General features: G+C 43.5%; 1 protein-coding gene across 1 annotated transcript in view; it reads right to left on the bottom strand.

The window, feature by feature from the left end:
- Positions 1–7,812: 7,812 nt before the first annotated feature.
- The window catches only part of STN1 (STN1 subunit of CST complex), a 45,929-nt gene continuing 40,361 nt past the window's right edge, over positions 7,813–13,380 (bottom strand). Inside the window, exon 11 of the mRNA XM_050899413.1 lies at positions 7,813–11,870. Coding sequence (XP_050755370.1) covers positions 11,713–11,870 — 158 coding nt within the window. The 3' untranslated portion in view covers positions 7,813–11,712. The remainder of the gene's footprint in view (positions 11,871–13,380) is intronic.

The following is a 13,380-nucleotide window of genomic DNA, read 5'->3' as shown; positions in this document are numbered from 1 at the left end:
CAAGGGACAGACTTTTCTGGGCTCCATTAGGGCCATTTCTGATGCCCCTTATTAATTCATGGCATATCACTGTAGATAAGTAACCCCCCCTGAATATTAACGATACTATGGCCTAACAACCCTGTCTGTAGCGGCTTGAGTTGCTGTTAAAGACAACTTTTTTCTTGCTTTTTGTTTTTCTGTTTGCCAGGGCTGGGCAGCCAGGTCGAACACAGCGTTTTCCTGTCCCACTAGCTAGGAGAGGCTCTAAGTGCTCAGCACCCTGGGGGGAAGCAAAGTGCTCAGCCCCTTGGGGAAGGGGAGCTTCAGTGCTGTGCATGACAGATTAGCCACACGACTCATTACTGACAACTAGGGTTGCATGCATAATCTGCTAGACATGGTACTAGAGATGTGCCCCTTAGGGGTTTTTTGGCTCTGATGTGCAACACAACACAGAGCCTTTGTTACACTCCCATCTCAGCTTCTGTACTTACAAAACCTCAGCTTCTTAAAAGGGCTGCTTTCCATGCAGTCCTTCCACTTCAGGGTTTCAACATACACGTCTTTTGATAGGAGCGACAAGAATAGCAGAGCCTGTCTGGCATTCAAATCTCAAACTCTAAAACACGATGCGATCTTTTTTTCCTATTTCTTAAAAGCCAATTGCATTTCAGCTTCTTGGGAGATTACTCCTCTTCAAATGAATTTCACTCTGGAGATAAATAGGCCCAGCTAATGTGGTGGAAGGGAGCCGAAGAAACCAGCTGCAGTCCTGGCAGAGCAGCCCCCCCGCGCACAGTAGCGAGCCCCTTCCCCTCCCTGCCTCCTCACCAGGGTGCTGCTTTATCAGCCCCTGTGTGCGATCCCGTGTAATGGCAAAACCAAAATAATCATTCCCCCTGCTAGCAGTGTACAGGCTTTCCCAACGGCATAACAGCTTTTACTTGCATTATGAAAGAGCTGCTTCACCCTCTTGACTTAAATTATAGATTATCCTTTTCTTGAAGCAGCTATCTTACAATTTAACCCTTTCATGACTAATGTTATTTTTCAGTCCTCTCTTACCAGTTGTGGATGAAGGATTTCCAACCGCAATATGTGCACTGCACACTCTGTTTAGGGTAGTAGCGGCAAATTGCAGGCTGTTTTTCATCCACGTACACATTGTACTTTTCCATTGTTACAAAGGCTTTGAAAAAAATAAAATAAAGCAAGCCCAAACCACACTTTTCTTTATATATTATATACATGTCAGGCTTACGCATGAGACTGCTGAAGTTTATCAAACTGATCACAGGTTTGGATTGGGATCCCCCAGGTTTCTTCCTGGATGCTATCCCTGACTTCAGTCGCTCTCGCTGTTCTCAATATAGCACATTTTGAGACTGGCTTCTGCCTCATCCTCTGCAAAAAACTTGGCAATCCATTATTGAAAATGCAGGCTTGCTATTGTTAGAAATAAAGTCAATCTAGGAAGAAGTAGTCTCTCTGCACATTTTCTTCCCATGTTACCTCTAAGTATATACATGGACACCAAGTCCTCCATATTAACAAATTTAAAATTTCCACCAAGCCCTTTTAAAACTTGAATTTCCTTGCTCATTATTTTTACTCATTCAACCCCTTCTGAAACCAAACAGTAATTTTATTTGGCTACACATCCCTTAGAGAAAGTAGAAGAGTTTATCTGCCAATATCCAAACCAGAAAACATTTGACTGATGGACTGTGAATTATAAAAATGTGTCAATAAAACCTTATGAAAAGTTAGTCATGGAACTGCACTTAGATCATAGATGACAAAAGCACAAGCTTGACACTCTAAGGAGAAATCTGTAACATGCAACCTCTACCACTCAGCAGTGGAGTGGCATTGATTTTTTTTTTTTTTTTTTTTTTTTTTAAGTTACCTCATGCAAAAGCAAAGTGGTTTTCCCAGCAGAGAGACTTCTTTAGGAGGAGCATTTTTGGACCTCCTCAGCAGCAACATCATCCCATGGGTAGACACAAATAGCATTTTTTCCCCAGTCATTCCCAGGTTAGACTTTGTAGGGCAGCAGTGGAGTGACTTGGTCTTTAATAGTAAGACCAGTTGGTCTCTGGGAGAACAGTTCCAAGCTGGAAGACAGGGACGGGGAGCAGAATGAAGCCCCCATAATCCAAGGGGAAATGGTTAGCAACCTGATGCAGCACTTAGACGCACACAAGTCTATCGGGCCGGATGGGATCCTCCTACAGGTAGTGAGGGAGCTGGTGGAAGTGGTCACCAAGCCATTTTCAGTCATTTATCAGCAGTCCTGGCTAACTGGGGAGGTCCCAGTTGACTGGAAGTTAGCAAACGTGACACCCATCTACAAGAAGGGCCAGAAGGAGGACCTGGGGAACTACAGGCCTGTCAGTCCAGCCTTGGTGCCGGGGAAGGTTATGGAGCAGATCATCTTGAGTACCATCACGCGGCATGTACAGGGCAGCCAGGTGATCAGGCCCAGTCAGGATGAGTTTATGAAAGGCAGGTCCTGCTTGACTAACCTGATCTCCTTCTATGACAAGGTGACCCGCTTAGTGGATGAGGGAAAGGCTGTGGATGTTGTCTGCTTACACTTCAGTAAAGCCTTTGACACCATTTCCCACAGCATTCTCCTGGAGAAACTGGCTGCTCATGGCTTGGATGGGCATACTCTTCGCTGGGTGAAAAACTGGCTGGATGGCCGGGCCCAAAGAGTGGTGGTGAACAGAGTTAAATCCAGTTGGCGGCCGGTCACAAGTGGTGTTCCCCAGGGCTCAGTATTGGGGCCAGCTCTGTTTAGCATCTTTATCAATGATCTGGATGAGGGGATCAAGTGCACCCTCAGTAAGTTTGCAGATGACACCAAGCTGGGTGGGAATGTTGATCTACTTGAGAGTAGGAAGGCTCTACAGAGGGATCTGGACAGGCTGGATCGATGGGCCGAGGCCAATTGTATGAGGTTCAACAAGGCCAAGTGCCAGGTCCTGCACTTGGGTCACAACAACCCCATGCAATGCTACAGGCTTGGGGAAGAGTGGCTGGAAAGCTGCCCAGCGGAAAAGGACCTGGGGGGTGTTGGTCGACAGTCGGCTGAATATGAGCCAGCAGTGTGCCCAGGTGGCCAAGAAGGCCAATAGCATCCTGGCTTGTATCAAAAATAGTGTGGCCAGCAGGACTAGGGAAGTGATTGTCTCCCTGTACTTGGCACTGGTGAAGCCGCACCTTGAATACCGTGTTCAGTTTTGGGCCCCTCACTACAAGAAAGACATTGAGGTGCTGGAGCGTGTCCAAAGGAGAGCAACAAAGCTGGTGAAGGGTCTAGAAAACAAATCTTATGAGGAGCGGCTGAGGGAACTGGGGTTGTTTAGCCTGGAGAAAAGGCGGCTCAGGGGAGACCTTATTGCTCTCTGCAACTACCTGAAAGGAGGTTGTAGCGAGGTGGGTGTCAGTCTCTTCTCCCAAGTAACAAGTCAGGACAAGAGGAAATGGCCTCAAGTTGCACCAGGGGAGGTTTAGATTGGATATCTATTGGATAACCCATCACTGAAAGGGTTGTCAAGCATTGGAACAGGCTGCCCAGGGAAGTGGTGGAGTCACCATCTCTGGAAGTATTTGAAAGACATGTACATGTTGCCCTTAGGGACATGGTTTAGTGGTGAACTTGGCAGTGTTAGGTTTATGGTTGGACTTGATGATCTTAAGGGTCTTTTCCAACCTAAACGCTTCTATGATTCTACAAAAACCAAATGCCCTGTAGGATGTTTATTGCTTGGAAAAAGGAACAAGAGAATCCCAAACCAGAAAATGTCTTGTGGAAAGTGGAGCTATAGTTTCTCTAGCAGGGCCTGGTGTAAGTGTGCTTTTTAGTTTGGAGCAGTGCACACATCATCCACATAATTCCAGGCATTTATTTGGATCCAGGCATGTGTTAAGCTATGGCCATACAGCACCAGGGATGCAACCCTAAAGACCATTTCACTAACGGGAGCCTTTCTCAGCCACTGGTCTAGTGACTGAGGCACACAGAGACCACCTATGAGACAAGGGCAGCTTCTCCTTCAGTACCATTTCCATCAGTTAGTAACAGCATCTGGGTAAGTGACAACTACATTGTCCTGAATATTTTGATCCTCAAAGGCATTTTGGTGGCCAGCTCTTACTTTAGCATCTAACTTTGAGCATCCAAGGCACTGGTCTTTTAGAAAGGACAAAATACCCTGCAGAACAGAGGAACTGTTAAAGGATAGTATAACAAAGGCAGAGGAAGAGCATATGAATATTACTGTGCTCTATATAAATTTGTCCACCTGTGTATGAGAAATGTTCTCTTACTCCATTTTTTTCTGCCCTCATTTCCTCTTCTGCTTTCTAATTGCAGAAAATAAAATAGTACAAGTCCTTGCTTTCATTACATGCAACACCTGCTGCCTGTTCTGAAACAGATGTCTAAAGCATCATTAGGCAATTATTTCTTTAGCCTTTTTCAGTGGGGCTAATTTCAAACATCTTTGTGCTAAATCCTCCTCCCTCAGCTTCCTCTGTATTTCTCATCCTTTCCTACGTTCAGAGTTCCAACAAAAACTCCTCTGTATTAGTTTGCTCCTGTTATGTTTGTCCTGGATCACTGTACTCACAGAAGGACAAAGAGAGAGACTACAACTAGTTTGAACCAGGAATTAAGTTCAAGAGAATTTATTGGGGGAAAAAAGACAAGGTGAGGGAAGAAAACAGTGAGAGAGTATTAGTCAGCAGCGTAGGCAATAGTTTCAGAACACCAGCTGGCTTGTTACAGCTCTGGGTTTTTTTGTGGACGTTACAACAAAGAAGAGTTTTACGTGCACACAAGGACAACTCCTATACTCTCAATGTGAATGACTTAAATTTTGGCAATAGGAGAAAAACCCGACTCCAAGCACCCTTTTCATTTCCCTACCACCTTTGCACCTGGCCGAGAAAAGCACGTTAGAATCAGGTAGGCCTGCAGGGCTTGCACAACTCTTGTTGGGGAAGACATTTGAGGGAACCGATTCCTCCCTCCTGTTTCCAAATATCACTGTAATATTTGGATGAGGTCTCCACTCCTGGGAGGAACCATGAACTTTCCCGGTCAATAACAGACTTGGCACATGCTTCATTTAATCACATTGGCTGTTACGCAGTGACATACATTTGCGATTTATCTTACCTTGTTCACAGCAGATGTGGGATGACTATCCTGTCTCCTTTACTTTTAACTTGGGGAAATTAAAAAGAAGAACAAAGAACTAGATGTCTCAGCCTAAATCTTCTGTGGAAGCAGTGGCTTAGCTGCAGCCACCCCTCCAGTTTTCAAGCAAGATGAGCAGATGTTTTGGCTTTTACATGCTTGTAGATTCACAGCTTGTTCATCACAGGCTAAGGTGGCAGAGAGCTCCAGTTCTAGCTGGTAGGGAAGGAGCATTCATTCTTCCAATCAATAACAAAAAGCAAGCTAAAACAAGAGCTGTAGGACATGTCGTGCCAGGTTAATTGGCACTGCACTGTTCAGTGGTTCAACACTTGCTGAAAATCATTCCTTTAGGTTATTTCTTTCACTAGCAAATTCCTGGTTATGTTATGCTCAGGCAATCTTGTTAATCTGGGCTGGTTTCAACTTGTAAATTACTGTGACTAGATTAGTATAGCCTCCATTGCACATTTAAAAGATATTAGTGGGAATGGGCTGGTGGCATCCCTAACAATCAGTTACTCAACTTCGCGTCCTGATGTAGATGCTATAACTTTACGAGATTTTAACAGTTTGATTTGCAGTTTCCCCATTACGGATATCTGCCTTGGGGTGATCTCTATGAGGAAACTTCAGGAAAAACAGTCCAGTCATTTCTTAAAAGAGCAGTGCAGAACAAGTGCTTCTTGTGGCAGCTGAAGTTACTGAAGTTACAAAAACAGCCTCCTTGGGACTGTCTCGCGTGTGCTTTCTCTAGTGTTGTATGCCCGAGTTTCTTCCTTCCCCTTAATGGAAGCACTAGTTTTGGCTTCCCTCTTCTATCGGTGCATCAGTTTTCTAAAAATGTGCAAGACCATAACAACTCAGGGTCCTTCACCCCTCTTAACTAGCCAACAGACTACAAAGTCACTTGGGGTGGTGGGACAGAAGCTGACAAATGCCCAGACACACAGTATAATCACATCGGAGTATAATCACACTTTCTCAGAAAAAACAGGCTAAAAGGAGACACACTAACTAGCAGACACACAAACCAGAAGTCCACATCAACTTTACCGATCATGTCTGCAACGAAATCTGCAAGGACATGAAAGTGGCAGGGAGAGGCAGATAGCTTCTGTCAGGGGCGTAACTTGTGCTTGCTCAGGTTTGGGCAAGACACAAGTGTTTTATTTTTTAATTATATTTATTTTGTACTTGGATACCTGCAAGAAAACCACCATTAGAATCTTTGAGGGTGATATTGGGTCTTCGGGAGAATGGGGTGGAAAAAGCATTGTTTTCCTGAAATTGCAGCTCTTTCCTGCTGCAAACTGCATGGGGAAGAAAGCTCAAGAGTGAAGTGGACGGTATCTGCCTCTTCTGGTGCCTAGACAAGGAGTGAAGCACAGCCTGCTGGAATCAGAACAGGCTGTGAACAGTGCCAGGTCAGTTAGGCAAGGGGATTATACTGAAACTTTCAACTGCCAGATGCTGACAAGGATATTTGAGTTAGGAAAGAAAAAGGGAACAGAGAGGAAGACGGTTTGACCAGGATCTGTGGCGCAGAGGTGAACCATGAGACTGTGAATGAAATCAAGGGCCTGAGAACTGACAGTTAGAGGAGAGAGTGGAGAGCAGAAATAGATGAAAGAAGTTAGGGGGAAAGCCTCTGTGCCTGACAGGGCATATTTCTGGGAATGAAACCCAAGATCCCTGGCTCAGCATTTCCTTGCTGCCAACAAACATCCACAAAAATGTTTCTGTAATGCTGGGGCTCCTGGAGGACGGTAACCAATTATTATAACTATTCTTTTATCTTTGCGGCTGAACTTTTGTTTGCTCGCTAGCCTGTAGGGTTGGGGCAGGAGGGCTGGAGACTACGCTGAAAGACAGCAATAAAGAATGTAGCGCCGCACTGACAGGAAGTTTCAAAATTCAGGTTACCCATGGGATCTGAACATGCTCCCTTCCCATCTAGAGGTAAGTATAAAGATAAAAATCTTTGCTAGGCATATCTTTTCCCCACAGGATCAGCTTACTCCCAAAGTAAACCAAACTGCATTTCTTTGACAAGCAGATTTTCAGTACTTTGTCTCATTCTCCATGTGGCTCCATGCCTCACTGGCTGCTTATTGATGAATTCTCATTCTGAATAATGAATTAGCAACTCCTTCTATTTATGGTGTTCATCACTGGAATGACGGTGAATCACCACCATCATCATCATCACCAATGCAAGTATGGACAGATCGACAAAAGTAACAGCTTTCAGTCATGTAGTCAATCTTTAAATTTTTCATTTATTACTTTGAAAGAAAAGCTTAATTTCCCAGGTAGCTTGCATAAAATATATGCCCTCATGGGTACAAATTTACAGTCCAAAGATTTGAGAACAAGAACACTCAGAACTCATTTATCTAGATTTCTATTTTTAAGAAGTCATCTAAAAAGTCATAAGAGGGAACTGGATTCCAGGAAAAATATTTGATACTAATAAAAACAGGGAGACCATCATTGCCTCATAGGACCTGGAGAGCAAAAAAGACAAGACAGGCAAAGCAATATGCATGGAAAGAGAGGCAGAGAAAGATAAAGCTATTAGCAAAAGTGGGGCTTGGATTAGAACCAAGTCCCACTTCAGCATCTATCCATTCACCCTCTCCCACACAGCCACAGAGTTCTTCTCTAACAGCTCCCATCGACAGATCTCAAGAGCTTTTAATGACTAACATTAAGAAAAATTGAGGCTTATACCCTACACAGGGAGCTGTATTATCCCCAATTTACAAAAGAGGGAAACTGAGGCATGAAGCAACCTCATCTCTTCTTTCACCTAAGCAGATGGCAGGGACTGAAGGTAGAGTTGTTCCTTTGTTTCCTCACCAGAAAAGCAATCACCTTACATTTTGCTAGAATAGAATATTAAGATTCTTTGGTAATTTTTGTTCTCAGGTGCTGCATTTCTATTACATACCTTTTTAAGGTAGCATAAAAATGCTGACTGCTTTTAAAAACTCCATTTTACTTACCTGCCTTTTACTGCCATAACTGTTTCTATGGAAACTGGAACTGGCCATGAAGCAGTCCTACAACATGAATTCTCACTTGTCAGTTTTACATTAAAGTGCCACCTTCAAAGTCCTTTAATAAACCAGCAATAATTGTGTTGCCTAATGAGTTTTCAAATTAAACAAAACAAGAAAGCGTGCTTTCACTGAATGTTCCACACAATATTTTGTAGGTGTGGTCTAAGTCTAAGAATTTTAACAGTGTGCATGATATGACTCTCTTGGTTAAGGATATGATCTTTAAACAGAGAGACAGTTTATTAGCAGTAAAAGCCCTAGTGTGTGTAGTTAGACTTACATAAAGGTGACTTATACCAATATCGGTATGTCTAGACTGCTGTCACAGAAGCATACTGTAGAGATACTGAGTAAATGGGTAAATCAACCTACAGTGAGCTCTGTGCTCCCACAGCTAGCTGGGGTATTTCTGTGCAGGCATATGCATATGGTATTCCCTGTAGGTACAAGAGAGGGAATGCGCTCAACCAGAGTAACTGTTAGTCTGTGTTGCATGGCTACCATGGAAAAAATAAAGCATGCAAGCTTAAGGCACAACTATTCTGTACAGTTATTCAGAATTAGAATCTGTGTAACTTAAATCTAGGCTCCTCCATTAATTCTACCCTAACCTTTTACTCTTGTAAAAACTGTAGGCTCCCTTGTGTTCAATTCATATTACTTCCCTGAGTTAACTCAAATGAGAAAAATCCCTTTTTCCTGTTCTTGGGGAGCAATCTCCACCAGAATGCACACTCCATCACAGGAGACCAGCATTGCCAGCAAGGACCAACTTAAAAACCCACAAGGACAGGTTCTTTCCAGAGTGACTTATCTGTCTTTCCTGAGATGAGTTCCTCCCACCTCATCTCTGAGGCTTTGCAGTTGATCAGTGCTTTTAAATTGCAACAGGGGCAGGACAGAGAGGGCAGACACTTTGTGTCTGCATCAACCTCCAATGCATAGAAAATAGGTGGCTAGGGGTTTTAGGCAGACTTTACACACAGAAACACATCTAAAACACAGGAAGTGCAGCATCAAAGCTGGAGGCAACAGAACCCATTGGAAGCTGCATGTATGACGATACAAGCTGCAAAGGACAAAGATGTAATCCTATTTTGGTATGAATTTATTTTAAAGAGACCCTAAAGAGCAACATGATCTCCAGACTATCTTTTTCTCCAATATTTAGCTGAGCAGAGCTTCTCCCAAAACTCTTTCAGCCCACACACTTGGCTGACACCCTCAGGAGAACCAGGGTCTGTCTTTATTCTAACCTAGGAGAGGAAATCATCTTTCCCACTGAGCTAGCAGTGTTCTTTTAACCCTTTCCCAGCAAAATCAGCTTCTGCTAATACAGAACATTTCAAGAAAATGGCCAAGCCAGTCTCTTAAATTAGATGCCCTGCTCTTCCATATGGTCCAAGACACCACATACTTTCCCTTAAAATATCCTCAAACTTGTCCATAATCAAGCAGTAACATATGGTTAACTCCTGAAGTGAGTTTGAATTTAGGAATCAATATTCCAAACTACTTCTTCCATAGATAGCCTTTGTTTTTAAGCATCACTTCAAACTGATCAGTAATCGGAGCAGGAATCTGAAAAGCAAATCTGCCCTGTGGACAACCAGACCTTTTCGTAGTCATAAATTAAAGTTGCAATTCCCCTCAGTACCACTTCAGTCAGAATCTGGACTTCTTTCCCTGATTTCCAGACATGTTCAAGGGGGCTAGGGGGAACACTTCTACAATTCTTTCTCAATCCTCTTCTCTTATTTCCTTCTGTACAGGTACATCCTTTCAGCACCCGTTCAGGCCCATATGAAGATCTGACTAGAAGGTACCCAACTCAAAACAGAGCAGCAATGCTAGGAGTAGGGCAGCCTGTAGGGAAACCAACTATTGAGCCCTGTGGCAAGTAGGGAATTCACAGCAAAAGAATGATTCATACACAGTTTTCCACTGTGGACAAACACACCATCTCTTTAAGGCCAGAGTTATCCACGGGCCTCTGAATGCAAATGCCAAATATTTTGTCATGCCTTTCTCTTAGCCTATATCTCACTGCAGCCAGGGCTTGGAATGAGGCATATAACATAACAACAAACCAGAGACCTGGCACACATGGGGCTACTCACTGGCTTTCCTCATGCATATGGTTTATTTTTCCCTGCTATGTCAATCCTTATAGGGCTTTACCACTACATCTCCCTCCTGGGAGTCTGCTATTTCAACTGTTACAGGGAAGGTGCAGAGGAAAGAGGAAGGATACGTTCAATCCTTTCTACTCTTTTCAAGTTAAAGGTCTCACCTCCACACCATTAATCAAACAGATTAATTAAACAGACAAGCCCCTGCAGCAGCAAGCCCTCTCTAAGGATAAATACTGAACAGCTCCGGGCTTTGAACTGTGGCACATAACAGAGTTGTGATTATTTCAGATCAAACGTCTTGCATGGTAACCTTCTTTAGGCCAATGTTATTTCATCAATGTCGTGTGTTCCTCTGCAAGCACGTATATGGATAGTATTTTTCCCCAAAGCTGACAAAGAATAGAAGACACAAAAGGCAACAGGGAGCATGGAGATTACAGTGGGTCTTGCTGGCTTTCATATTTTCTTTTCCAAATTATCCGATTTGTGATTTACCATTTGTGATGTAGGAAGCAATCTAAAAATAAACAGCAAAACAGTGGCTGCTTTTGAGAATTCTGGTCTGAACAGAATCCACAACAACATGCATCAGTAGCACACACAGTAGCCAGGGGAATTCAGACACGCTTGACAAGCAGTGGGCAAGGCTGCAGGATGGGAAAGGGATGCAGGACCCCGTTCCTGAATATTACTTTTCAGAGAAAGGTGAGGACTGCTTTAGTAGTGGGAAAGCTGTGCACATTCAGGAATACATATTTACAGACATGAGTACACCAACACCGCCAGGAAGAACAGGCAAATCTTTTGATTGTTTGCTTGTGTGTCCTTTCTCTAGCTATTATAAAGTATACATAAAAAGAAAGATCCACAGCTATTACCATATGGAAAGATCACAAGATCAGTCTTTAAGCCAGAAAAACGAGTCCTGACATGACCACTGCTGTAAACAGCGCTCCTTAGCAGTGACTTTTCTTTAGGGCTCACTGGATGTAAATGTGAGGATGGCCATGTCACATCTTACTGCAGGGAAAGAGCCCTGTTTCTTTTCCAGCTCCTCTGCTGTATTAGGATGTCCAGAATCAGTGTGATACAACTTTCACTAGGAATAGCAAGGAAGTCAGCAAGAATATTAAAACAAGTATTTGGACAACTTCTCTGGAGCTGGACAAAAACAGCATTTGGAGAATCAGAATGCTCTTTTTTTCCCCCATCTAGATCATACCAGGTAATAGCAGCTTTTCAGGGTCACTCAACCTCTCCTTCTTCCCTCCTTTATCCTGAATGGACCAGAATGAGTGTATCTTATCTTCTCTCTTTAAAATGCCACATAATATCCTTCCATAGTGCTGACAACATCACTGTTACTCTCCAGCAGTTCCAAGACACGGTGCATCACCGCTTCAGCCAGAGAGGGGTTGTAGCTCTGCCGAACACAATTCAGGACATGAAGGAAATGGCAGCCTTTTTCAGCATCTGCAGGAAAAAAGGAAAACATAGCCAGGCATGGAGGAAAGACTTCAGTCTAACTGCCTCTTTTTAACTATTATAATCCAGATTAGTCATGAACAAACCCACAGCTGCCAGAGGGGAAGAATGCCCTAGGTACTAAAGCAGAGATGCATGTATTCAGAGGGAAGAGATCCAGTCTGTGCCTACAGTTCTCCAGTTATCAACTGTTCCCACTGACTTTTCTGGGAAGTGTTAGGGCTGTAACACTAGTAATGAGGGTAAAAGATAATCAGTCTTGCAAACTCTAATATACAGGGCTCATTCAGTACAACCTGATGATGAGGTTAATAACTTAGCGGTACCTCCGCTGTCCACCTATGCAAGCCATCCAGTTTCTGCAGCTGCAGAAGAAACCAAATGAAAGTCCTTTTGCTCATACACAACTTCAAAAACTCCTAGAACAGAAGGAAGGTCCGTGGCCAGGACCTGTAACTGCTGGCCCAATGCTGGCATCTTGTGGAAAAACTGCTACAGTGCAACTTTCATTCACCTAGCGATGCAATCCCATCCCCTCACTTCAGACTACTCAGACAATTACAGGAGCAGAAAGTCACAGAACTTCAGTATCAAATTTTATCTTCTTTTAAGAGGAATGAACCCTGAAAATGTACAAGAGAACAGACATATAAAAATAATCCCCTTTCCTAGAGGGCAAGCCAGAGACAAAGGTCCTTAATGGCTGCAGGATTGCATGCAGCTACTGTGTGCCTGGTGGAGCCATCATTTGAAGCTCAGCTGTCCAAGTCAACATTTCCTCCAACAGACCCTGTAAACCCACTAATCATCAGTGCTGCAGGCTCCCAGTCTCCCCAAGTGCTGAACTCCACCACAGATTTCTTTCTCTTCCATGGCTAACAATGGAAAACTAGCATAAATGAGACACATCAGCACAAACGACTTTCCTCCTCCTCAGCCCTCAGCTCGCATGATGTAAGGTAAGTTTGATAAGGGTACTGAGAAATTGCCATGGGCCAGGGAGGTCTCTGTATTTTGTTGTTGCTGCCTTTGTTTTTATTTTTGCCAATATCTACTCCAGAATCGGCTGAGCCCCAGAACTGCCTTAGAAGTTGCTGAGAAAAGTCACTGGTAGGTAGGAGGCAACGCTGAGTACTGATAAACAAACAGTTCAGCCTAATTCCTATTAGGCTGTGAATCAGGCAAAGATAGTTCTTTAGAAGTCAGTGATCCAGCGTGATAAAAGACCTTTGTGAATGGTAGCCAAAAATGCATCCACCACCCTAGGACGGATAAGTGCAAAGAACAGAACAATGCCTCTACCTGGTCATAGTGACTGTTGTTGCAAACAAAGTGGGTAGCTGCATTTTGCATTAGTCATAGGTTTATCATAAGAAGGTCAAAGTGCCCATCCCTGATCTACAGTAGCTTAGCTTAAGTCTCGATGAATTAGGTTAGTGACTCAAGTGTTACCCAACAGTACAATACATACTTTCCTCCTAGATGCTGGTAGAAAATG

This window comes from Gymnogyps californianus, chromosome 6, assembly GCF_018139145.2.
Source record: "Gymnogyps californianus isolate 813 chromosome 6, ASM1813914v2, whole genome shotgun sequence".
NCBI lineage: Eukaryota > Metazoa > Chordata > Aves > Accipitriformes > Cathartidae > Gymnogyps > Gymnogyps californianus.
This window is presented reverse-complemented; position numbering and strand designations above follow the sequence as displayed.